Here is a 27871-nt window from a genome sequence, read left to right as displayed (position 1 = left end):
GTGTAGAAAGCAAGCGCATCTAGCATTTTTTTTTCACAATGTGTATCCTAACTTTAAAATTAAATACCTAAAGATACCATTGCATTTCATGGCACCCACTTCAAACATCTTGGTAATTTTTTGGTAACATTTTTGCCTAATAAAAAAAAAAATTTCTATATACACCCTAGACATTTTTAGTCCTCAAACACCTGATAACCGTTTGGTTCAGTGAGGGTGTGTGTAAACCCCCAGTTTAATCAGTGATAGTCCTTAAGATAAGCTGGATATTTCAGCAAAGAGAAGAAACATTCTTCACTCTCCCATGTTTCAAATGCACTGAAATTCAAAACCCCAAGGCAAAAGCTCTGATGCTGGTCCTTTAGATACTTTGCAAGAATTTACCTCTGGGGTGCAATACAAATACATTTAGACCCAGCAGTTAATGCTGATTACTAGGACAGCTTATTAGGGCTGTTCTGGAAAAAAGATAACTGATTAATATTCTGAGAAAAAAATTAAAACCCTTAATAATCATCTTTTATATTATCTTTTTTTTTTAAATTTGAGTTTCTATTGCTAAACAGAGAATGGCCAAGTTGAGGCGTGATGCAAGAATAACTGTTACACAAAAGCATCTCATGCAAATCAGTATATTTCTTCTGAATAACCCAATAAACAGCTATACTTAATGTGATGATTATGGGCTCCCAGATAGTTGCTGACTGCATCTGAATAATGTCATTAGGAATAATAGAGGCAAAGTACCATCTAGTGTGATGAGATTGCTTTAAGAAAAAAAAAAAGGAACCTTTTTATTTTGTATATTTGTGACTTCAATGTGAGACTATAGTCTTTGGGGTTTTTTGCATTCATTTTTAAAATAAATTTTCCACCTAAGATCTTATAAAAGTTAGGATTTTTTCTTTTTCAGAGTATCACCCCCTCCCTGATCCTTTTTATTATTTTTTTATTATTATTATTGTTATTATTACCTAGAATGGCCCTAAGAAGGCATCGTGATATACTGAGTTCAAATAGCAACACGCAACATTTGTTTTTACAGCCAAAGGTAGCCACAGGAGCATTCTAATACACCTCTTATATTTGAAGATCCCCTGAATGTGTCATTTTCTCCGCAAACAAGACATCAACAAAAAGAAAACAGACAAAGTGTACCCATCAATAAAAGGAAAATACTCAGGAGTGCGCATTCACTTTGGACTTGTAGGTGTTTTGATAGTAATAAAAGAAACAAGTGTTGTCTAAGCAGGTTAACAACAAGAACCAAGCAAACACTAAGAGCATTCGAGTATCTGTCAAACAAAAGTGAAGACATGCAAAATGTTATAGATTGTAGAACAAGAAGGAAAAAAAGGAAACAAGTGGGAGACATATTTCCCTTTGACACTGGCACAAGTTCCTGCAGAATAAATAATACTTTACATTCCAATATACAAACCTGCCCATTCCCCACATACTCAACATTGACCAAGTATAAGCAGATAAAGCTGGGTAAAACAGTCCACAGTCTCTCAAAGTAGGTGTTGTAACCTACAAAAAGATTCAATGACAAAACATTTTGTCATCATGTGACCATTAATGAACCCCCAAAACTAGAAACTAAAAAACATAACAAAAACAGGTCAGACAGAGGAATACAGTCAGACAGCTTTGGTAGCCCATAGTTCATTTATTTAGCTTTTATTTCCTCTGTTTTTTGAAGATCTTGAAGGTATGTTTCTTACGGCTGGCAGCTGAATCTGTGTCTTCTCCTGTTGAACCACTGTCTTCCTCTAGGGGGCTCTTCTTGGAGGACAGCTGTGGGATGCGGCTGTTGGCTTTAACTCCCACCACTCCTGTTGGTGATGGTGTGTCAGGTTCAGTGGAGTTTGGGCTGAGTGAGCGAGATGACTCGGACAGACTGTTGATCTCTCCCAGGCTGTACACCTTCTTCATGAGTATGGGGCTGTCGGGAGCTCCCTCATGAACACGGTTCCCTCCATTGGGGGTGTGAGCATGCAGTGAGATGGCGTCATCTGGCCGGTTGGACAGGCCGTGCATGAGAGAAGTGGGCTTGATTAGGTGGCCTTTGGAGCTGTAGGCAGACAGCCGATCACCAACTTGTGAAAGGGACAAAGAGGAGTCTGAGTCGGAGCGATTTAGATCCCTGCAGGAAGAAAAATTCACAGGTTAGAGAAGGAAAAATCAGATCCAAGGAATGTTTAAAAGCAGCTTTGCATGCTTGAGTTTATCTACACTATGCCTTGAAAGCCACGGACACGCGGGGGACAGCCTGGATAGTGGGGCTCCACACTTGTTAGTTGCGCAGGCAAAGAACGGGAGGAACACTGAGAGGTTGAAAAAGAGTAAATGCAAAGTTTCTGTAATGGCTTAAAAACAGCTAAGGATGTGAAATTTAATAAAATAAAAAAAATAAAAAAATAAAATGGAAACATAACAAAATGAATATACTAAGGGAAGTATCTACTCTACATGTGTTATCAAGGTAAAACCATGACAGGTGGTGTAAAAACACCCACGCACATGCAAAGTGTGTGGAGAACGGAGACAGATGGGTACCCGAAACTGTCGCTGCACGAGGAGTGCACTTTGGAGACATCTGAGAATGACAAATCAGGAATAGGATCCATGGGCTGGAAAGAAGCATGGTATGCATGGGAATGAGGGGTTGCACTGCCTCCCACAGAGCTGGGTAAGCAGGAGGAAGATGAGGATAAGGATGATGACGACTGAGGAATTTGGCTGGAAGTAAAGATTATGGACGGGTGAGAAACGGCCGAGGAGAGGGGAGGCAGAGGGAGACAATCGAGCTGCCCAAATGAGTGGCTGCGTGAATGTCTGAAGGTAGCCCTAGGCCTCGAAGGATAGGGGGTTCCCTCGCCCTGCTGCCCCGCCAACAGGCAACTCTCTACCAACCTCTGGGAGCCCAGGGCCAGCTGGGGATCAATGTGGCGTTGGCGCAGAGACATCATACTGGGAGCTGTTGGCACAAAATGACAGCGTTAGTAACATTAACATAAAATAAATGCCTGATGGAAAAAGTGAGAACAATGAGAAAATTACTGAAAAGATGCTTTAGTCTTTGGAAACGTTACACATTATTAAGTATAAAAATACACAAATTTTAGCCTCTTTACTCTATAATAGTGATGCATATCAGTAAAATCCCAACACTTGTTTAATCTTTCCATCTAATAAAGACAAATGATAAGAATACAAGAAGTTTAAATAGGAAAAAATTGTTTCTTTAAAAAAAAACCAAATACAAAACAATAGTGGAGTAGAAAAAAGGAAGTATTTCTGGAGGGGGAACATTTGGGAGGAGGATTTCAATACCAAGCAAGCAACTAAGGCAAGGTCAGGCGTGTTTTTAAATGAACGCAGCATGGAGAAATTTTTTTTTTTTTTGTTTACAGCTGGGTCCATCTGGAGCATACTGCCAGTTAAAATGTATGAAAACTCTTTTTAGGCAAAAGCGGAGATGGGAAGGTCAGACTGAGGACTGAAGTGGGGCATGAATAAATGGCCAACCAGGATATTTCCACACGGGCTGACAGTTTGAACCAATGGACCACAGGTCACTAGCTCGCCGTTCCAACAGTCGACTGCCATCTGTAGTTGGACCAATGAGACAGCAGTGGGAGCCAAATGCCAGAGAAGTGGTGGAGGGAGAGAAGGGAGTAAGACAGGCAGTGTAATTAATGTTGATTAAACACTTGTTCACTTGTGCAGCAAATTGGAGCTCCAGTTACCTAAACCCATAGCCTAACATATAAAGTTTTGTCATAAAAGTCAAATATGGTTTGAAACCGACATATGTATAAAAATGTATGAATTCTGCAAGAACTGTAAGGTGTGTAAGAATCTGAGTTGTGTTTTTTGGTGTTCGTATCTTGTTCCTATATAGGAATATAATTCTGGCAGTGAATACATCTGAAGTGTTTCCATTTTCGGCATCCTTTGAAAAAAAAAGCTGATCCAACATATCTATAACACGTATCATGACACAAGCACTACAAATCGGTCAACACAAAAAATTGTTCTCTTTAAGAAGTATATTTTTCTTCGGGTTTCAATTTCCAGAGGAAAATCATGGCAATCTTCAGTTTCAATAATTTACTGAATGAAATAAACAAATGTATCCAAAATAACAGTTAACAAAAAGGCAAGTGGTACCGTGTGTAAAACAACAAGACAATTATGTGAATTTACATAGTGTGAAGTGTTAAACAACATTCAATACTCATTTTCGACATGTCTAACCCCCACTACCGCCAGCACCATGGGGGCCACAATAATAAATGTAGCATTAGGTCCAAATTGTCATGTGAGCTGATTTTTGGATTTCCCAAGCAGAGCCTTGGAGGAAGGTTTAGGGATTTTTTTGCTAATCCCCACTGAAAGGCCGAGTGTTTCAGAGGAACTCTTACATGGCAGAGTTCCGGGTACGATATCCTCGTCCATGTCGTCCATGTCGTCAGACATGATGAAGTGCTGAGGTGTAGCTCTGCCGCCCATGAAAGTGGGGTCGAGGTTGAGGGCCGAGGCCAGTGATGGGAGGCCTGGATTGTTGACGATGGTAAAACCCGTTAGGATCTCTATCTGCTGCCAGCGATGCAGCCTCTCTCGCAGAGCAGCAGTCACCTCACCAAGGGCTTGTCTGCAAAAGATCAGAAGAAAGTATTTAAAAGAAAACTTTGCAAAGAGGAGAATGTATGAAATGTATGTATGAAATCGTCTTTCCTCAGCTTTTATTTTTTAACAACATATCAATGCACAATTAGAGTCTCTGACTTACTTTGCTGCTAATATTTTGTGGTCCACATCATCCAGGGAGGAGCTGTGAGCCACATGGAAAGTCCCGAAGAGAGTGTTCCTCTTTTTCTTTATCTTCTCTGCCTGCGAAAGTAAGTGACCAAGGACTTATCAAGGTAAGCAGGAAGAAGTGGAAAGTGGTGCCCAGGTTACAACAACTGACCAAATATTTAAGAACAGGAAAAGCTTTCATGGGTAATGAATACAGAATTTGTGGAAGTTTACCATTTTTGGATATTAAATTATTAGCATAAAGCTCTATTTTTATGATACTCTATTTGTTTAACATACACAAGGAAATGTATATATATTTTGCATGCTAACCCCTTCTTTGGCCACCAGGAGTTGCCGTTCAGCATTTTGCTTCTTGATGTTGTAGTACTGCACTTCCACCTCATGGGTGAGCTGCAGCCATTTCTGTAGAGACTCTGGTGGCGACCAGCTGCTCCGTGACTCCAACTCCTTCTCTGCTTTCTTCAATGCCATGCGCACCTGCAACAAGTTTCAACTATTAGCCATGCTAGATGAGCACATAAGGAAAAATGCACCCACAATCTGCCAACAATTTTTAGCCTTTTCTATATCCACAAATAACCCAATCCCACACAAAGCTCAGATGTAACCTCAAACCTGAATAAAGGTGTCTAGGTAAATGGCCCCCATTTTCAAACATGAATTTTGGACAATTTATGTTAAATATTCTTTAAATGGGTACAACTGGTACTGCAGCAGCAGGGGTTTCAAATCTAGTAAAGTTCAGGCTTGTATTTAATGAAAACAGCACCTATATGGAACATAGAAGCTCTACTTAATCCCAGATTAGCAGGACAGTCAAATGTGACAAAAGCATCAGAATTAGTGCACTGTGATAATCCTCTAGGCACAAACAGTTTCACTTACTTACGTACGTGGGCTAAACTGTGCTTCTTCTGCCAAATTCCAAAGGACAAAGATTTGAGTGGGTGTATTTACACTATAGCTAGTGTGAATCTGAAAGACCTAAACATACTGTGCCAATGCCACCTTGGAAGTCTTCTTCTCTATTTACTCAAGTTCACTGCTTCTACTTTGTGGACTACAGATTGTGTTTAAATGTAATTGATCAGATTGCAACCATTACCTGTTCCAGCTCTTCTTCTGCATACTTTTGGCGACTCAGCTCATTCTCTGTGCCTTCACGCAGCTCTCTCAATCGTTGGGCCTCCTGTTTAGCAGCGTTTATCTCATCCCTCAGCTTCTGCTCAAGATTTACCTTCTCTACTTCAACTGTTCGATGCTCCTCCTGGGCAATCTGCAACCTAAGGACAACATGAGGAAAAAAAGGACCAAAGGTCAAGCTCAATTTTTAGTCAGTGGCTGCTTACTAAGCCCAAGCAAATGACGCCATGTTGAAGCTATTGTTATTTTCTATGAACTATGGAGATGTGCTTAGGTTTGAGCAACCCAGGTCAAAATTTGTTACAAAATTTCTGTAAGTAAAACATGAGCTGATTTCCAAAACAATGAACATTCTTTTTGAACATAACATTTCTAATTTTTCCCAAGATTAAGGATTACCACATTCCATCTTTTAATTTGTGGTCAGAAAAAAAAAAAGTTTTATTCAAAGTATCACAACTTTTAATTTTGAGAGATTTTATTGGCTGTCTAGCAGTCACTGCTCTTTTGAGGTCTAATCAAAAATTTTGGATTATATTTAAATCAGTGGATTGAGAGGGCCAAGGCAAAACATTCAGGTCGATCCTCTTGAGGTAGTCCATGGTGCATTTTTAGGGTATATTTAGGATCATTATCCGGTTGTATAATCCAGACTCTTGTCATCTTCAGCTTTTAGCAACAGACTGCTCCCAGAATAAACTGCCTTTATATTATTCAGCTATTTAGTACATTCCTCCCTCTATCAGTGAAAATGTTCCATGTACCACTGGCTGCAGCACAAGTCCAAAGCATGATCAATCAACCCTTGTACTAACAGTTGGAAAGTTCTTCTTTTTGTGTAACTGTAGCACCCTTTCATCTCCAAACATACCTTTGCTCATCACAGCAAGTAAGTTCTATTTTAATTTTATCCTCCAACCTCAGGATTCATTTCTAGACTGTATCAGGCTTGTTTAGAGGTTTATATGCATGCCTTTAATGCTGAATTTTGTGCTAAGTAAGCAGGATTTTGAAGACTGCACAGTGGAAAAAATGCACCATCAGTCTGCCAAGGATTTTTTTAGTCAAAGAGAAATTTTGATTTACCTTTCTAGCTATCCTAGTAGCATCAGTTTTTTCAGTCTTCCAGACCTTAACTTGACCACCACCATTCCTACTAAATACCATTTCTTAATTAGGTTAAACGCTTTGGCGGCTTCTAAAAAGGCTTTTCCTGGCTTCTGGGCAGTGCTCAGTGCTGCACCGGCTTAAAGAAGCCCTTGAGTGCTAGTTGTTATGACAAGTATTAGAGAGGCAGAGGATTTATAAAGCTTTGACTTTTGGTAAAAGGTACCTGGAATCAAATTTTAAATCTTTTGTGTTTCTTGTTCTTTTTTACTCAACAACCAATTGCAAAACACATTAAAGAGATAGTTTTCTCTCTGACATTATTTCATTTAGAAAGTTCATCTTGTGCTGAAATTAACAGAAATGTTTACTAGGGGTGCCTAGATTGCATGCCACATTACATATGAAACGTAGGCATTGCATCAGCCATGCATCACCAGAAACAGCTAATATGTAGAAGAGCAAAGGACTGTGATCAGCTGCTTGGCAGCTCACAATAATCTGACATCAGAGGAAGCAGAGCCAAGAGGAGAACAGCTGTCAGGATTTAAGTTTAGAACAGTACAGTGTGGCACCCAGTGCTCCTGTAGAGTTCTGAACATGCAAGTGGTGGATATATTTAGACTAGCCTTTAAAAAAAAAAAAAAAAGCCTTTGAAAGAGGGCTTGTCATCAATAACACGATTGTTTTCATTGAGACACACACCATTCCGATATACTCTCATCTGTAACCATTCAGATCCAACTAAACCCGTGATGTGGTTACATTTATGCAGGACTTTGTAATATTTATCAATTGAAAAATGTCACTGGCCTTGATAGCCTGAAGAAGATAACAAGTCCCAGATCTACAGTACTACATATACTGTGATACAACAAAATAAAAACTGCTGTTGTTTTCAAATTTCTGTTTTGTTGTTTTTTTAAACATGGGGCACAAGGGCAGAACGTACTAACACATTTCAGTCACCAGGGAGCAGCACTTTCCCCCACTGAGGCTGAACACAACAGCAGAAGGAGTATAGAAGCGCAGAGAATTGAAACTTGATCCAGACCATGAGCTATGGAAAATGTTGCTGGTGGGCAGTCCTGCTAATGCTTTCGACCCTGACCTCTGCCATTCTCTAGCTAAGATTTGAAAGCACTCGCTGAGTAACAGTGTCCACAAAGTAGATGCCAAATTCTGTTCCTGAATGAAATGACCTGAATTACAGAGTTTAAAGAATGCAGACACAATGTCTCTGCAGACTTTGCAGGTAACGTTACTGAATACACACTGATATTATAAGACATACGTAACCTTATATGCCCAACCTTTAAGTTCTTTTCACATGCAATACAAGCTGTCCTTGTCGCCAGTCCTTTTTCAGGCTTTTCATCTGCACACCACACCCAAATCCAAATGTGGGCGAATTAGCGTCAGAGCTGACATGTTTAACAGTCATGCTTAACACACTCGCCCACCAGTGAGGCAGAGGCCAGGTCAAAGAGTGTTGTAAAAGTCACCCAGGAAATCCAGCTCTCGTCTAGGGCTCCTTCGTCTCCCAACGATGATATATCGGACCACGATAGAAAACATCGCATCTGCTTCAAGGTATGGAAAGATCGCTTGTTTCGTGGTGTCAGTAAAATACAAACTGTTTACAGAGGACATATTTTTCCATCATTTTGATGGAACAACAAACAAACAAACAAATTTCATAAAGTTCTCTCTTGTCTTGCTAGGTATAAATTTAATATAACCAAGTTATAAAGGACAAGCGCTCAGTTTTTATGCGTTTTCAATATTGCAACATCTGAGGTCTGAGAATTATAAGTGATCTGCTTTGTTTATTAGACACATGGGTCTTTCTCAATAAAGCTCAAGATCCTGTTGATGAATACAAAAACTAAAAAAGTCTCAGGATAATAGATGCATTTATTAACGGATGATCAGCAAAAACACCAGACATATGGTTAGCTAAAAATAAACCTCAGACTCAAAGCGTTCAGAACAGGGATTTTCCCCGCAGCACGCTGTAATAAACAAGCATGCCTGAAAAACCTGCTGCCTGTCTGATAGCCTATTATACCAGAACCTGCATATCCTGCACACGATACCCATGCTTGCACAGTAATGCAGCCCTATAATCATCATGACCTCGTACTATTGATTTTTGAAATGACTTGAATCCACGCAGTGACTCAACAAAAGTATTTGATCCCGTGGTCTAGCCTTCTCGGTCAAACATTTATTATGCTAGAAAAAGACACATGCAGTATTGCCAAAAATAGAACGCCCTTTTTGCATGCAGTCACACTTTTGCACAAGCCCGCATGCTTTTCCTGCCACTCTAACCTACAATCCTCTGAGCCAACTACGTATAAAGCAAGAGGGTCAAAGTTCAAAGCACACCAATTTGATCTGCTTAAAGGTACTGAAGTTCTCAACTGGCATTTCAGAATCAGTAAGAAATACAATTTAAATGACAGAGGATGGCCTTTTTTCAACTTTTGCAAGAACAAACAAAGTTGAACAAAAAAATGCATGAAAAAACAACTGCTGTCTTGTAACAGGCAAATTTTAACAAACAAGTTAATTCAGGGTCCAGTTCCTCAGCAGCACTATCTTGACAGACAAACTACTAATATATGCAACATCTGAGGTCTGAGACTGTTTAGTGATCTGATTTAAACAGTAGACACATGGGTCTTTAATATTTACTAATGCTGTTATTTAATTATGAATACAAAAGCAAAAAGGTACTCAAAATCCACTCAGGATAATAGACATTTGTTTTTAAACGATCAAAGTATAAAGAACGGACACCAGACAGATGGTTAGCTGCCCGGACATGAGCTTGACCTCACTGATTTGTCCCAGCTTCTCAGCAGTTGCACTTTTGTTGGAATTCATCAGGCAACTCTTATTGAAACAAGCATGTACTGAAAAAAAAGGAACTGCTGAACATGTCTGATAGCCTATTATGATGCAGAACCTGCAGGTCCAACTGTACAAAATCAAGAATCCATGCTTGACACAGTAATGCAGTTTCTGTTCAGTCATGACCCGACAAAGCATAAAATTGATTTTTCAAAAAACTGTCTCCTGAATCAGCCCATTTGTCCCCAACAACAAACATTTGATCCCGTGGTCTAAGGGCGGTCATAGCAAAATTATGCTAGAAAAGTTCACCTCATGCTTTGTTTCCAAAAAAAGACAAGAATGTTATGCAGTTATGTGGCAAACCTGACACTGCTTTTTCCAGTGGCCCGCATTCTTTTCCTTTTTTTAATTTAACCTACAATCCTCTGAGCCAACTGGATAAACTGTGAGAGATGCAAAGTTCATAAAATGGGACTCGATCTGAGGCAAGCTCAAAATCTTTGGTCCATGTTCTCAACTTGCATTTCAAGTCTCCTTGAATTAAATAGGATATTTTAAAGTAGGGATGCATGGATACCAATCCTTCTCAAACCGATCAGAGTTGAAGTTTAATCTGCAGTACTGAACAAAACACTGTACAAAACCCGACAGGCAAATTTTACTGCAATGCTGAACAAACAAGCATAATTCAGGGATCTGAGCAGTTCCTGTAAAGCACTACAGCACTATCCGCAGACAGACAAACTACTAATGAGTATTATTTAAACTCAAATGATATTGCAGACTGTTTAACCAAATGGGATACTAAATAATGACATAATTCCTTTCAAATTATTAAACAACCCAACTTATATTATCACCTTTACCAATGTGACTCACTAATATACACTCAATTAACTATATAAATCCACTAAACATACAAAATTCACACATAAGTCAAAATCCACTTCAAAGATGCTAGTGGCAGGTGTTTTACAGACGATCAAAGTATAAAGCCACAGAGTCAACACAAAGATTAACTTGGCAGCGTCAGAAGGACAGAGTTTGACCTCACTGATTTGTCCCCATTTAAGCCATCAGTTGCATTGTTTGTTGGAATTCATCAGGCAACTCCCACAAAACATTTTCACCTCCCCTAGTGTACTGCAAAGAAAAGGAACTAACAAAGAACATGTCTGTTACAAAAATATGCTGATGCAGGAGATAGAGGTGCAACTGTACAAAATCAAGAATCCATTACAGACACAAACATTAGTTTCTGTTCAGTCAATAAGCACCGACAAAGCATAAAATGAATATTTCAAAAACCTGTCTCCTGATCAGCCCATTTGTCCCCCATTTAACATACAAACATTCCCGTTTTATATGTAATTCACGGGCCTCCAGAAAATTAAAACTTTGAAAAATATTTCAACTCCTCCAGAGTTACATCCCAGAAGAAATACAAGAATGTTATAACAGTTTGATTGCAAATTACCTGATTTACTGCTCTTTCCAGTGGCAAATTACTTATTCCTTTGATTTTTCACATTTAACATCAACTGACCTCTCCCCATGGATAAACTGTGTTAAGTCCATGCAAATGACCATTCCCATCCGACTCATTAGCACCGGTTCAAGCTCAAAAATCTTTGGTCCATGTATGATGTCAAAACTGAGTTCAAGTCTCCTTGAAAGGCAAAATAGGATATGCACTTTAAAGCACATTCTGAGCATTCCTTCAGGTATTAGCAGGACCAAAATAGTTAGATTAGCCTTTCTTTCATTCATCAATTCATGTAGCTTTACTTTAAAACACTGAAAATTCATCTCATTTCAAACCTTAAATCACAAGACAGGCTGGAATGATCCAATGGCCAAAAAACTCCTCAGAGTATGAAATATTTTGTGGTATAAGATATAAGCAAGGGCAAAGTATAAAACGTGTGATTCAAAAGTTGTTTTTTAAAGAGTTCTAAAATTCTAAAAGGTTTAATGTTGAGGTTTGGCCACTATTTTACAAATTCCTAAGATTTCTCTCTTCTAAAAGGAAAGTTTGATTTTGATCATCTTTTGATCATCTGTTTAAAAGTATGCATTGTAAGATTTTACTTACAATGTATACTTTTAAACAATTTGTCAGAGTATAGTCAGAAGTGATGGCTGGAGACTAAATTAAGAATTACCTTTATGACTACGCAGATATGGAGGCTATAAAACTGCAGCCAATGCTAGCAGTAATAAGCAGTGTATTAGTTTGTTGAATAAAGAAGCAAGCATGCCTTGATCACATGGATTTGCAGCCAGTTAATGTGTGACTTGTGGTGACATGCTAGTGCATGAAGCCAAAAAAAAAGAAAAAAGAAAAAAGGCTGAAAAAAAAAAAAAACATTCATGCGATCAGACAGCTTCACGAATGCATGAAGCAAACCTTCCAGCATTTATCCAAAGACTTTGGCTTCACTAAATTAGTCACCAGCTTAAATCATATTTGAACATAAAAACGCTCCGTGGAATGGGTCCATAGTAGCCTGATAACTGAGTATAAACACATAAATGACCGGCGCTAGAGCAGGTCTGCCAGTCTTTTATAACATAACACAAGTTCCTATTTGAGAACAATGAATACCATTAATCAAACCTTTCCCAGGATTGTGTGCAATCCTAGGAAACTATATACAAATCCAAACAATCAAACCAGAAAAACATTCAAAGTTGACAGCAAAGAACAAGGGAGTAACCCAGCAAACGTGCTATAACGAGTCAGGCTGTTGCTTTGATTGTCATTCAAGGTTGGATATCAGCAGAATGTTCAAGTGGAAAGTAAAAATCTTCTGTGGTCAAAGGAGTTTGCAAAGAAGCAACTTAAAGAAGTCCAGACGCTTTTCTTTGCAAACTCCTTTGACTACGATGACCTGGATGACTGAGAACCTTCACAGACATAAAAATCTTCTGTTCACTTGTGACCTCTACCATTTAGTGATTGGGGAATCAGTAAATGTTGGAGGTTAACAGCTCAATAAGGAAATAAGCTACTAATGTCAGAAATAACCGTTTAGAGCTGATTAATATAGCACACAGTCTAATGTATAAGAGTTATCCTCAGACAAGTGGATGATGAGTATAAATGTATTTTAAGCCCAAAAGTTCTCATGTAAAGACAAAAATAACAGTTTCATATTAAATCTAAAGTGAACGCCATGTGCAGAAAATACAATTAAATGCAATAAAGCTTGTTGTGTTGGTGTTGGGAAAAACCCTCACTTCTTTTGCAGGTCATGCAGACTCTGCTCAGCTCTCTGCAAGCCCTCTAGGTCCTTCATCATCTTCTTCATATGGTCCTTAGAGTAGCGGTTCTGGATGTAGGCAAACCAGCATCCACCCATGCCTATGACTATTGACACAACCAACATGAAGTCCTTCAAGTGGTTATGTCTATTCACTGAAAGAAATAAAAAGACATGAGTTTACATTTTAGTAAGACAAGAAACAAAGTCATTAAGCAGGCCTATAGATGAGGAGATGCATTTTGGTCAGCAACATGTATTATAGGATAAAGCTGTTTAAAAACACAGAAATTGGTGTGAAACTTGAATCTCATAGTCATATTGCAACTGCTGTGGAGTGACACAAATAGAAGACTCACCAGCACAATTTGAGGTTGCGGTGAGAGGGACCCAGTGCAAAAGACCACGATAAAGACAGCTTAACACGACCTATTTTAATCTGGGGAAGCTATGAAGCTAAAGCTCAAACTTTAGCTGCAACTATAAGTATTCATTGACGTTATCACTATGAGGGTTTTATAGATTTTCAGAGTCACAATAACTTGGAATCAAGTATCCTACTTGTAAGAACACATCCCATATTCAGATCCCTTTACAACCACTAACAGAATAATTTAAAGTTAAACCCAGGCTGGGAACTAACAACAGTTATTTGTCATTTGATGAGTCGAAGAAATAACATGCATGCATCAGCTAACGTAGTGTCTCAAAGTTTGCAAGTTACACAAGTTTTTCTTGCAAAACCTGCGTAGGAGTATGCAGGAAAGAACAGTATACTTCCTGGAGTGAGACAAAGGGAAGTAAAATGAATATATCAGGAAATCGTGCCAGCTCTGCTTGTTCCATCACCTGAAGACAACAGAACTTCTACAACACAAGCTGTAAATCTCAAGTACCTGTACAGCTCAAGTCTTATCAGTTCCACTGAACAAGTAAGAATAACAGGAATGCACTTTGCATACAATACATCCATATTTTTAGTCAGACCCACATGGAGCCCTGGAGGGCAGAAACACTGTTTTAAAAATGCAGGCCAACACTGGACACTCCATAAAAATGAAGTACAAGCCTGTAAGTTTTTCACCTGTTTCAGGCCAAATATTTAGACCACCTCTCAGAATAAGGTGAATAAACAGCAAGTTGTGGGCACTTGTGAACCATGCATAGTAACCACAGAATTTTAATCACTCCCTGTCCCTGCCATACATAGATAACGTACAGAATAACTCCTTTTACATTGATGTAAGAATAAAAGCACACAGGTTTTTTCCCCTCGTTTTGATCAAAATGGGTCAGTAATGTCTAGCTAACAGGCAACAGAAGAACAACCTTATTTTGGTGGTCGTTCTTCCAATAATGTGACCTTGAGTAACAGATCTTTACCTCTTAAATTACCTGGAACACAACAACCCAAAATGAGTCACGCTTACTGAAATGCATGTCTAGTGCATCATAGTTCTTCACTGAGCACAGATGCCAAAATGAAAAACAGGGCATTATCTCTGAGAATGCAATTTCCTGATGCCACTCCTCTGCTGGGCTATTTATTGTAGGCAATTTCCTTTTACATACAGTGAACAAAACATTCAATTTCTTTCAGGAATACCACCAAGAGAGCATCAAGTGACAGGTAATTAGCCACAGAACTGGAAATAACAGGACCCAAACGAGCTTGGGTTAATTATTACACAACTGTCGGCCAGATTAGGTGCAACCTTTTGTGCAGTGTGTCTTAAAATGCTGCTACGCTTCACAGTTGGTCAGTCTGGCTGTTAGTGGGACCCCCTGGTTTTGAGAGCTTGTCAAAGCCAGACAGCCCTTGCTAATGTCTTCCTGCGGGTGACTCTTACAAAACACATTCACAATGACACATGCCAGACACACACCACTACACACTCTTCCCCTGTCATGTTTGTGTGTGTGTGTATGTGTGTGCTTAAACCAAATACCTGGTTCCACTGACTGTTTATTACATTTTCTTTTTTTTTTTGACGTCTCATAAACACTCTTCTACATACACACCTTCACTCTACTTTAAAATTCCTGGGAAATAATTCTCCAGTATCAAAACAATTTTGTTAAAAAACATCTAAACTGCTGACAGGACATATAACATCTAAGACAACCTATCCATTGTGATGTTACAAATCCCTAAGGAGCTAAAAAACTGAGAAACCCCTAAAGGATTACAATCTATAAGTGCAGAATTGGAGCAGAGATAGTGGAGACGCAGAGGAAGAGGATGAGTGGAGTGTTTATTTGCCTCTGTACGCAGAGTGATGTGTCTGGAATACAGAGTAGTGTGGTCTAACAGTCTAAATCTTCCTCAGTCCCTGAAATTGATACAGGTGGTACAGGATTTCCTAAGCTTAAATGATAGCACTGGGTTAAATGAGCATACAGCTTTCACAGTTGTGGGTTATGTTGTTTATACTCGTGCACTGTTGTGTCTGCATTTCTCTAACATGAGTCATGAGTGAAAGCCAATTAATCTTTAACAATAGTTAATTTAACTGAAATTCAGAATGGGGAGAAGACTGTAGGACTTACTGAGTCTATACACAGATTGTTACAGCTGTCAGAAGAAACAAACACAAGCTAAACTGGCAAATTATGAGTTACTGCTTCAGTGTAATGAGGAAGCTAGCCACAATTACAGTCTATTACATTATGTTTCACAGAGGTATAATCCTTCCACTAATCAATACGCCACATTTCATTACCAAAGAGTTATTGAGATCTGCTTTGCTGTGATGTGTAGCATTTCTGGAAAGGTGCTATGGCATAACTACAGTTAAGATTCAGTGCAGTACTATAAATCAAGCATTGCATAGACCTGGTGACTCTGGCCACAACACTTCACAGGGACAAAGAGCAGATGAAAATGAGAGCAGTAGACCAAATTGGGCAGGATGTTGGTCATGTTGGTAATGAAACTTGTTTTCCACAGTAAAACATTTGAACGCAAGAGATTCATTTAGCAGACTGTCTGCTGGGAAAGCCGTGTTTTTAAACTCTGATATGACTTGCAAAAAATAAAGTTACATACTCAGTGGTGCTCCAAAGAGTACGGTGTCCAAAGATTTGAGCTGCAACTTTTGCACATGGCTGCGATCCAAAATCTTCAGAATAGAGAGTGTCAGAGTGGTGTTCTTTACAGCAAGCCTGAAAGAGACCAGACGTACATTCATTTCGCAGGAAGAAAGCAGGGGACACACAGACACACACACACACATAACAAAGATTGTAATGCGATCGCTTGACAAGTCCTGAATTCATCAGAGGTAAACTAAAGTAACCCATATCAAAATAAAACAGATCAACAAGGACAGCCAATTTAATGACTTTAAAAAGTTGTATTAAGTACATAAAAATATCTCCACAATAATAAGTAAACCAAGACATGTTTGTTATCACATACAGTGATGTGTAGGGTTCATAGATCTAGTTCAGTTTGAAAAATGAAAGAAAGAAAAATAAAATCATGATGGTGTCACACCTTGGCATGGCACTTCCATTGAAATTTATCTTGCGAAATGCATCCACATATTGTGGCAGCTCCACATAGATGATGAGCCATTCCACCACCTCGTCCACTGTCCAATTATACACTGTTGGCGAAAAGAATAAACAAGACATCCACTATAATTACAATTCTCAGTCTTTATTTTGCACCACATTAGTTGTTCCCAAAGAGCGACAATTATTCTTTCTGTAGTCCAAAATATAAACACGATTAAAAAAAAAATCCAATCAAACTACAGATAATGGATCAATTAATTACAATGAAAAGTATTTCCTTCAACTCGTATAACAACCCACAAGCAATTAAAAAAATGTGACAAATACATTCTGCTAGTAAGATGAGTGTATTAGTAATGAGTGCAGCTGCTTTATCTGTTGATCTTTGCTTCCACCCTCACCTATGAATATGAGTATTGGGTAGTGACCAAAAGAGTTCAACTGCGATGGGAATGAGCTTCCACTAGTGATTGGCTGGACTCAGCCTTAAAGATAAAGTGAGGAGCTCGGCCATTCAGGAGGGGCTCGGAGTAAAACCTTTACTCCCCCACAGTAAGTTAGGCATCTTTGGGCAGCTGACCAGGATGCCTTCCCAGACAACTACTAGGTGAGGTGTTCCATGCATGTGCTACTGGGAGGAGGCCCCGGGGAAGACCCAGGACACGAGAGATTAGATTTCTGGTTTGGCTTGGGAATGCCTTGGTGTCCCTCTGGAAGAGGTGGAGGAGAGGAAACTGTGAGCATCTTGGCACAGACTGCTGCCCCAGGATTAAGACCCAGATACATGACAGAAAATGGATGGATGTACATTCCGCTAACAAATATCATGATTGATATTTAAGACAAAATGCCTTGCATCAGTCTTCACAGATAATAATCAATTGTAACTCAACAGGATTTCCTTTCTAAAACTTGCTGCTTCTAAATTAAAATACCCCATAAAAGCATGTCTGCCATTAAAGCAGTGTTTGTCAATAGTGTTAGCTGTATGAATATATATGTAGGATTTCTATAACCACAAATGTTCCAGATATAAAGACCAAATTACATGCCAGCTTGTCCCCCAGCCTCATCCATGACAAAGTGGCATGGATGGGGTTCTTTCTGTTTTTTATTTATTTTATAATAGTGGAATTTATATTAATTCACATGTTTCATAGAGAGAACTCAATAAATAGCTGCAGTATATTTTACTGTCTTGCTAGCTTCTAACTAGAGCTGGGCGATATAAGATTTTTTCCTATCACGATATGTTTTTTTTCTTTCAGGCGATAACGATATATATCACGATATAAGCCAAATAACTATATTTGTAAGATTTAAATGTGCCATTGCTCACAAGTAAAATGTGAAATAATTAGCAGCTTGTTTTAATTAAAATATTTATTTCCCATAATAAGTTCAACAGGGTAGATGTACTTAAGGAACATGAGACTTCAGTTTCAGACAAATAAAGGCAAATATTGCAAACTACACAAAAGGCAGCCGCTAAAGCGTTTAAGTTTCAAAATAGAACAAACAAAACAGACCACTAAATTGTCAATTCCACTTAGAAACAAAATATTAATTCTAAAAATAAATCTTAGGTTGTTTTACAGAAGAACAGACAAAATTGACTAACTTTTGTCAATATCAAATAAACTGAGAACTAAAAGGAAATTCTCAATCTCTCCTTGTTGTATAGCTTAGCTTTTCAAACAGTTTTAACAGTTACTTTAGTCTGACAAAAGCTGAATGACGAATTAGCGCTTTCAGTCAGAGATTGAGCATGCACCGCTTTATTGTATTTTCAGACTTGCTTTCGGCACAATTTACAGTGCGCGCTACTCTGTTTTTTGTCAGACTTGAAATAGCCGAAATACCTTCACACTACGGAACTTCTGTGGCCCTTCCGTTCGACAAGCTCTCCGGCATTGGAACCATCATCTGTTTTTTTTTTTTCGGTAACCTTCGCTCACGCTCTCGGTTGATTTTTCTCTAGTTGGCAAACTCATTTCCTTCATTACCTGGGCTGCACGGCTGCAAAAACAAATACACATGTGCGCCTTGGCGCTTGTGCTGTACGTAACAAGTCACGTGACGTGACTCTGCGGCTGTGATTGGTTCGGCTCTGCGCTACTTAATTTGGATTGGCTGTTTTTTTTTTTTTTTTTTTTGAGGACAAGAGAGATGAGGCCTATCGCAATAGTTTAATTTTTCTATCGAGAAAACGTTATTTCGCAATACATATCGTTATCGTTTTATCGCCCAGCTCTACTTCTAACACAACTGTTTTAAAAGAGAAACTTTGACTGTAATCTTTCACTGTGTTTGAGGATGTTCAAGGAATCCTCCTTGTCAGTTAGATTATTTTATTTCCTAAATGGATGATTCAGCTCATACTCAGCCCTCTTCTCATGTGGTGTTCCTCAATGTTCAAGTCTTGGTCCTATTTTATTCTTCATCTAAGGCCTTCCATTGGGCCATCCACAAATACAGTGCTAGTTTCCACTGTTATGCAGATGATAAACAACTTCTAAAGATTCAAGGAATCATGTGGACAGCTGTAGCTTTCCAGCCACTAATTTAAGAGCCATGTAGCACAACAGTTAATCACAGCAATCCAGAAAGGGAATTACACTTTCTTTTTCATGCCAGCAGTTGGTTAGATGACCCCAACTAGATAGAAAATGTTTTAATTGCTTAAAAACAGACTGAAGGCAAAAAAATATATAATTCTGAAACCAGCAACAATTAAAGCATGTTTGAATATAGGGCAGCAGAGAGTCAAGAGGGAAGAAACCAAGTGTCTCCTGATGTCTGATTCATAGACCTCAGGCAGTCACAACATCTGAAACTAAGTATCAACTATTACTGTAGCAAAGGCTGGAGTAATTTAACCAATGTTCTCCTTTCTAGCTACACTGTAAACACTTTCAAATTAAAGCTGAGAAACAGCTGTAACCTCATAAACATCAATTCATTTGAAATCTAACACTTACAGCAGAAAAACAATGTGTCACTATTGTAACTGCACAATACAGGTTGACACAGGATGCATTGTATGACTGTGTGCATTCACATCCTGAATGATCTATGAGATCCCCGCACCATAACATGCTGACAGGAATAATTGGGGAAGGCAAATCTTAACCCTCAGCACCTGCAGAGAGTCAAAACTGTGAGTTGACTAAGTTAATATATTGCTCTCTTGTACAATAACCCTGTTTCCTTGCTCAGAACCGCTAAAGCTTTGTCAAGAAACTGCAATGCAGAGTAAGTCAGTATTATGAACAAAACTGAGGTAAAAGCAGTCAGAGGAAAGGGTGCTGAAAGATGAGTGCCAGATAGAGCACTTTCATGTGCTGTGAGTGAGTATAATAGAATACATTAGTATGGCTGGACACAGTCAGAAAGAGTGTGACTGAATTTTGTGCTGACAGCTTCAACGATCTTAACTCTGGGCCACTCTGGCAGAACAGTGCACTTTGCTTGGCAAGCAATCTTATCAACTACTTTGTGCCTTTGATAATTGAGTGAAAGGGTCAAGCATGGATAAGATGTAACACACACTTTCGGTCAGAGGGAAGCACATAAACATTTATTTACAGGCATATAAAAGCTCTGCCATTCTCTCTGACTGGTAATCAAAGTCACTAGGAGTGCTTCATTAAAAATGAAAATCACTGGGACAATATCAAACATTAAGTACTGGTTGGAGGTATCAAGTGTGCAGAAAAAAAGTTTACAACATAGAAATAGATGTGAAAAGAAAGGCCTTTTTTGCAACAAAATTATACCTTTGGAGCCCTTCCATGAGTTCCACAAGTCCTCCACACTGATGAACTGGTCGTCCCCATGGAAGCTGTTATGTTTGGCCTTGGGGTCATGGTAGTTTAGATCTTCTCTCAGGAACTGCAGTATAACAAAGACATATTTGTAATGGCCACAAACAAAAACCTTTTACAATACTTACATGACAAAATAGCTACACTTGATAAAACATTTGTTTTAAAACTGCAATTCTGCCACTGAAACTGACAAGGTGCATACAAAACTTTGGCTAGCGTATTCTGACCAAACTTTGAGCACATCTTTAAGCACATCATCAAGAGTGAAAGGAAAGGGAGTGGCACCTTATATTACCATGTTGATGTTGTTCCTACAATATAATATTGCTCTAGGGGAATCACTACAGCTAAGGCATCACCATATTATCATACTCTAGCTTTGCAACTTGGAAAAAAACATGCAAATGCATGGTTCACACCGAGAGTGTCACAAAGTCCATATGAAGATGAGGCTGTGGGGAAGAAAAGGTGAGCTCTCAGTTAGGGATTGTTTACATTTAGGCAGTAAAGTACTTGGCTATGTTTAGAACAATATCATGGGTTGTGTACAAAACATTAGCTATATATTTTTAAAAAAGCCTTTCAGACAGAACGCCATGAGGGCAAACTTCTCATGTTGCAAAGCTGTGACACCACAAAACATGATCTCTTCTAATGAAACCATTACTACAAAGAGGTGCATTGCTTTGTGACAGACCACATTTGTAAATGGTGTTTAGGGTTTCTATTGACTGTGAGCACTGTGACCCATTTCACTGCTGTAATTATTAATCCATCATTTTAGTGCAATGAAATGCAACTCTTGTGGGATATATCCATTGCCTTCACCTAACATGGAATAAAACATAATAAATACCTCACCAGGGATTTTCCCCTCATTATTTAATGGTGCAACACAGAATGCCCTTCTCACTTTTGTTAAAAATTACTATACATTTAATCATAAAAACAAATTTTTAAAACAACTGCTCTTTTTTGTATTCCTTTTAGATTAAGACAATGTCATGCTCACTAAACTGTACGAAAGACTGATCGTAATGTAAATTCCACTTGCACCCTCACTGAATTGTCCCTCGCTGGCTTTTGGAACCACATTGCCGATTGCCCACTGTATTGTAGGCTAACCCACTCACCAGGTTTTTAAAAATGAACCCTACATAACATCTAGCACTCCCACTAAAGCAGAGTCATGGGTGAAAGACAGTAATAAGTCATGATGCCTTTCTTTCTTGATAGATTTGTGTGGGAAGATTTCACTACAGTGCGGCAAGATGTCTCTGCCGCAGGTGAAATACTGCACTCCCGAACATATTCAATGGAAAATTAGCAGGACCTGTATAATGTGACAGAGTCACCAAGGTTACTGTTAAGAGACCAGATGTACACTTTCATCTTGCTCATAAAGAAAGCAACTCCCCACTTTATTTAATCACTGTATGATTAACAAGAAAAAGAGTGTCGTCTTGAAGTACTCTTCATTATCATTTTGAGCTTTCCATTTCTTGGCTAAAAGCCACTACACATATGATTGCTCACTGTGCCTCTCTTCATTATTTGCTTTGGGGGGGTTGCATGCCAAGTGCCTCTCTTAAAAGCAGTGATCGTGCCACCTGCTTTTATCTGGCCTCAACTGCATTACACAGACTGAGCCCGAACCAGACCTGAATCAATTCACCAGAGGCGGCTTTCACGAGGCCAAAACTTGTAGTTTACACTAAAGCTTACAGTGCAACATTACACTACGGTACATATACATATGTATTTTTTTTTCTGTTTTGTTAATAATTCATGATATTGAAGAGAACTACTGTACTGTCCAGTATTACTCTACTGTAAGCACAAAGCAGATTGTAGCTTCACAAATCCCCGTTGTGGTACGTTTTTTTTAAGAAACTGCAGCATAATTGTCTATAAATCACATGCAAGTTACAACAGGATTTAGTGGTAAGAAATACTCTCCCACGCCACACCCATCTTCAAACTTGGGCTTCATTTGCACGTGTTGTTGTAGGACTGTCTTTTGCATGGTCGTGATTCTACTGTAATGATAAAAGCTGTCAGAGTACTCAAAAATGCCTTTGTGTCAACTCTGACAGGCAGGGGTAGAGAGAATACCAGCTATGCTTTCTAAGCCAGTAAATACACCAGGTTAATTATTTGACAAGGAAAAAAGGTATATCAGCAAGAGCACTGGAGTGCAACAGGATGGATCTACCAGTTAGACAGTCATTATCTGGCCACCTTTGGAGCAAAATCTATAAAATTTTAGAGGACAGAGGGTTTAAAATAACAGCATAGCCACTATATTAGGTACACTTGTTCAACTGCTTAACACCAGTGTATGATCATCAAACCACATGGCACCACCTCATTGCATTTATACATGATCCAAAGAACCTCCTGAAGTTTAAACGGAGCATCAGAATGGGCAAAAAAAAGAAAAAAAGAGGGGGGAAAAAAGTGGTGGCAGATGAGTGGGCCTAAGTATTTCAGAAACTTCTTATTTACTGGGATTTTACCACACAGCCATCTCGAGCATTTAGAGATGGCTGTGTCAGTGATTATCAGTTGTCTGGGTGAAAATCTCTCGAAGTTAGCAGAGGTTGGAGGAGAATGTCCAGACTGCTTCAAGCTGATACCAAGGCAACAGTAACTCAAACAAGCACTGGTTACAACCAAGGTACACAGAAGAGCATCTCTGAATGCATAAATGTGTAAAACCTTGAGGCAGATGGGCTACACCTGTAGGATAAGAGCAGGAAGCGGAGCTACTGGTCCCATAGGCTCACCAAAATTGGACAGAAAAATGATGATTAAAAAAAACTATGCCTGTTCTGATGAGTCGCAATTTCTCAAATCCTCTTAAACTAGCATTTTGAGCATGACAATGAGTATATAAGGGGTGGACTGTCAGCTTCAGCTCTAGTGAAGTGTGTCCAAGTCTTAAAACACTCCCTCACTAAGAGCAGGATCTCAGCTGGTTGTATCCCTGCCCCTCACTCACAGACCCCAGGAGAAAGAGCTCTCTTTTGAATTGTGAAGAGGGAAAGAAAGAAAACCCCACTAAAGAAGGATGTCTTATTCTTAGAGCAAGTTAGAAACTGTGTCAGTGAGATAAAACACGCAAGATAACCCTTTGTATCAATATTTCTTCACTTTTCCAATACAGAGGGCAGAATTGATATTGTTAGAGTTTAGCAACACTTCAGTCTTGTATAACTTAGTTAGAGGGCTTTTCAGGTTGTTACTTACGCCATCTGTCTCTACGACGTCTACATTGCCGTTTGCATCATCATCCATCTGCTTATGGATATTACGGATAGCTTCATAGGTGAGAAAGGCATTTTCATCCTTGCATAGTGGCTCATCGATGCGACAAAAATCTGGTGGAGAAAGAAGTCATATCCACAAGTTGTTAAGTGACAAAGGTCCACAAATTCTTTGACTTATATTCAGATTTTTCCGTATTCTACAATTAATAATTTACTTTTTACAATTACCAAAAATACCAAACAAACAAAAACAAAAAACAGGCAAAAAAAGCACAACTGGATAAAGAGTAGACTGTGTAGTAACTATGCACAGATAAACAAAAAACATTTATATAACATTATTATTTGTACAAAAACCTCTGATGTCCAAGATGTTCTATTTTGCACTTAGCACTTCCTTTGTAATCCTGAGTCTCCAAACTACCAAACTTGAATGCTGTGATGCAATAAAGGCTATTAGCTTTTAATCTTGTGTGCACTTTCCTGCAGAAAAGACAGAAAATCTTCTCAATGTCCCCTGCTGAATTGGCTTCCCCACAGCACTCTCTTTTGCAAAGATAACTGAACTGCAACATTCCTTGGCTGCATAGGAAGGCTTGTTTATATAAGGCCTTTTGCTTACTGCGGGCTGTTACAAAGCCAGGTACTCTTGACTGAATGTGCTACACCTATGTGTAGACCAAAAACAGACCATTCACTGAACTGAATCAACTTCATCATCTTAAATAACTATGAGCTTTCAACAATTTTAGATGTCATTGTCACTATTCTGTTTAATGTCAAGAAACTCAGGTTTGCTATTCTACAGTCTTTAGTATTGAATAAAAATATCCATATGTAGGACTTTAATTATACAGAAATCAAAATGTACATCTCTTATGATGTCCCTGCGTGCCCACTGTTTTCCTGTGTCACTTTGCTTCCTGAGGGATTACTGATCCTCTGCTAGATATGAGATAATGACGCCACTCCCAATAAGAGGAACACATTTTTGCATGTGTGCAGCAATGGCAGTTTTAAGAGTGTGTGTGCATTCCTTGATTGAATGCAGCACAGTTCAGATAAACTTACAAGAACAACACTCCTGAAAACTTCATATTCTATTGATTTCAAATCTATCTTCTAAATCTATCTTGTATGAACTATATGCAGCTCTGATCTCAGGTATATCGCAGACACTATTTTAACCAACAAAGGAAATGACTACTATTACAAAAGACAAGTTTAGAAAACATAAGTAAGATTAGGAAGCATATATTAAAGCAGTAAGCTTTGCTACACAATTGACTAAATTTTAACCACAAAAGGAAACGATGAAGAAAAGAGTTAAAAAGGAAGCACGCCTTGCCTGCATGCCAACAAGAAATAGTGGTTAAGACTTCCTTTCTGGGTCTGAACTTGGATTTTTTACAGCAACAACATACTCCTGGAGAAACATTTTTATGGAACTTTTTAATCAGACTACAGATTACTGACAAAAACATCGATTATAGGTTGAAAACTGAGCAGTGTTGGCTCTCAGACAAGGATTCTTCTTTTTGTTGTACCATCTTTCCCATAATATGGTGTAGCAGTGTGCAAACATAACCTCACTTCCCCTTTCATAAATGAGCTCATGCGGCTTCATCATTAATCAATGACACCCACCATTGTTTTTTTGTTTTTTTTCTCAACTATAACAGACTGCAGGCATTTGGCTTGCATTGTGCCGGAGGTTACAGTGTAATGCCCCCTCCTACTGATCAACACATCATACCATTCCATGTTTTGTTAATTCCCAGAACTGGATGTTTTGACATGCAGGCTTAGCAATTAAGGACAGAGAACAGAGTGTAAAAATGTCACAGATTAGTCCCTGAAAGAATTTCTGTGTCCATGAATTTGTGTCTGTAAGCCTATAAAACTTTTTTTTTAACTAGCAAAGTGTACCTTATAGTATACATGACAACACTAAAGCTAGAAATAGGAAGGATGGTGTGGGTGAACTTCCGTGTAGTTATAAGTTAATTTGTGAGCATGCATGCTTTTAACTTTTAGCAAACCTGCAAAGCCACATACCACAAAGTGATTACTCACTTCAACGTTAACACACTTTGCGTTAAACAAAAAAAAAAGACAGTTACTCCAGTAAAAAGTCTACCACCTGTAACACTCTCAGAAGCCAAACCTGGCCTTCTCTCTCTTTCTCATTTGGCTTGCAAACCTCCAGAGACACAAGATAAGATATTTGCATACCAGTGAGCGTTTTTTTTTTTTTTAAAAAGAGCTCAGGTTACTCACGTCATTCTGTGAGCTTCCATGTAGATGAAGAATACACCCATAGCTTTTCCACCCCATAAATCCTTCATCTACTGTCTCCCATGATAATTTAGAATACCAGTCAAGCTTTAAAAATCACTGTCACATCAAGAATAAATTATCTGGCACACTGAAATTTTTAGGAGTAAAATACATTTGAAGCGCATCATCTCTACTAATGTGTGTAGAGGATTTGGGCAGTTTCTCATTTAACTGCACTGTTCAATAATAAAAACGCAGAAATTATTTATTCAGATGTACTGGTTTGCTATTCAAAAAAGTATAGAAACAATTTAAAGGTAAAAAAAAAATCAAAATCCATTGTAATCTAATAAAAATCATTAAACTAGTGGACTTCTAAATAACAAAGTTATAATTGGCTGATGCGCCTTTGTGTTTTGTGTTACAAGTAGTTGGAAAATAATTATTCTAATCTATTATTTACTGGAAATAAAATGCCTACATTCACCCAATAGTCATTCTTTCCACTAAATTTTTTTTTTGATGAACTGCTTAATGTTTGACTCAGTGGCTAGATCGAAGTAGGAGGACAGGGCTTAATGGCAAATGCCAGCCAGACTATTCTCAGCATGGCTACATTTAGTGCCTGCACACAATCGCAATGTTGTGACACAGACTGCAGTCCTCAAACATGCAGTATAGTGTGTGTCAAGAGGGATAAAATTTACAACTTTCACGGTTTACTATAACAAATTATTGCCATGATTGATTACTCACCTGACATTCCATTTTCAGCAGGCTGACTGTCCACCGGTGTAGGTGAACTTGGCTTTTCAGTCCAACTTTCTCCAACGAGACACAAACACAATATCCACAAGCTCAAGGATCTGTGGAGCTCCATGACTCGTGTACGCTGGAAATGAGATAAGAGTCCATCAAACACTCTGACAACTCTTGCATAACACATTCGGAGTGTAGTGGTGGTATATTACAACATATGACCGCTTTCCCAGGGACAGGGAACTACGTTAAGCAGCTTAGAGCACACCAAGAAATGCTGTTACATAAAGCTCACTTCTCATGTGTGACTCTTCTTCCTGAACGAGCCATGGTACAGTCATTAGCTTACTAATACCTGGTTGTAGCTAAGGCAGCCTTTGAGCCATTACTATGCTGGTTTAGTTGGTATGTGGCACCTTTTCCTCCTATAATTCCCAAAATATCACTTCAGGAAGAGAAGTAAAAAGATTATGAGAAAGTGACAGAAGTCTGGTCCGTCTCGTAGTTTGATGTCTAAAAAGGGCTTGGCATGCTAGCTAGCTAGCTTGACATCTCCGTTACCTCGACAATTGGGTGTAATAGCCTCCAATGGAAAAATAACAGTCTAACCCGCCTCATACAGACGCTTCTATAGTTTTCAGAGGGAGGTGTTTATTTCACTGTCGACTTGCTGCATTTTCTACAGGCGCACATTAGCGACTGCTGACGTTTAGCTAACCACAAAAGCGAGCGCTACCGAAGAGGGATTGTAGTTTTCATCTACGCTGGATGCTACTACAGGGACACCACAACACAGAATAAAGTTACCTGTCACGTATCGGAGCACGCAGGTCTGTCGTTTCAGCTCTCTGTTAACATCGCAGGAGACGACTGGTCCCGCGTAGCTTAAGCACGGCGAACTCCACCTCCTGTGAGAGGTCTCGCTCTTCCACCGACCGAGAGACTGAACCGAAAAAGCCGCAGAATGTGGACAGACGTAAACTGTCTTCCTCTA

At 38.9% G+C, this 27871-nt stretch overlaps 1 protein-coding gene across 1 annotated transcript; it reads right to left on the bottom strand.

Annotated features, from left to right (window-relative positions):
- Nucleotides 1–768: 768 nt before the first annotated feature.
- On the bottom strand, nt 769–27871 carry stim1a (stromal interaction molecule 1a). The gene is made up of 13 exons (XM_031759417.2): nt 27685–27871; nt 26875–27010; nt 23819–23949; nt 20516–20630; nt 16714–16825; nt 16264–16379; nt 13192–13369; nt 5939–6116; nt 5143–5310; nt 4802–4902; nt 4434–4663; nt 2920–2983; nt 769–2149 (listed from the first exon to the last, which is right to left on the bottom strand). The coding sequence occupies exons 2-13, from the start codon at nt 26996–26998 to the stop codon at nt 1684–1686; spliced, it is 1983 nt and encodes a 660-aa protein (XP_031615277.2). The 5' UTR covers nt 26999–27010; nt 27685–27871; the 3' UTR covers nt 769–1683.

This window comes from Oreochromis aureus, linkage group 14 (assembly GCF_013358895.1).
Source record: "Oreochromis aureus strain Israel breed Guangdong linkage group 14, ZZ_aureus, whole genome shotgun sequence".
Taxonomy (NCBI): Eukaryota; Metazoa; Chordata; class Actinopteri; order Cichliformes; family Cichlidae; genus Oreochromis; species Oreochromis aureus.
This window is presented reverse-complemented; position numbering and strand designations above follow the sequence as displayed.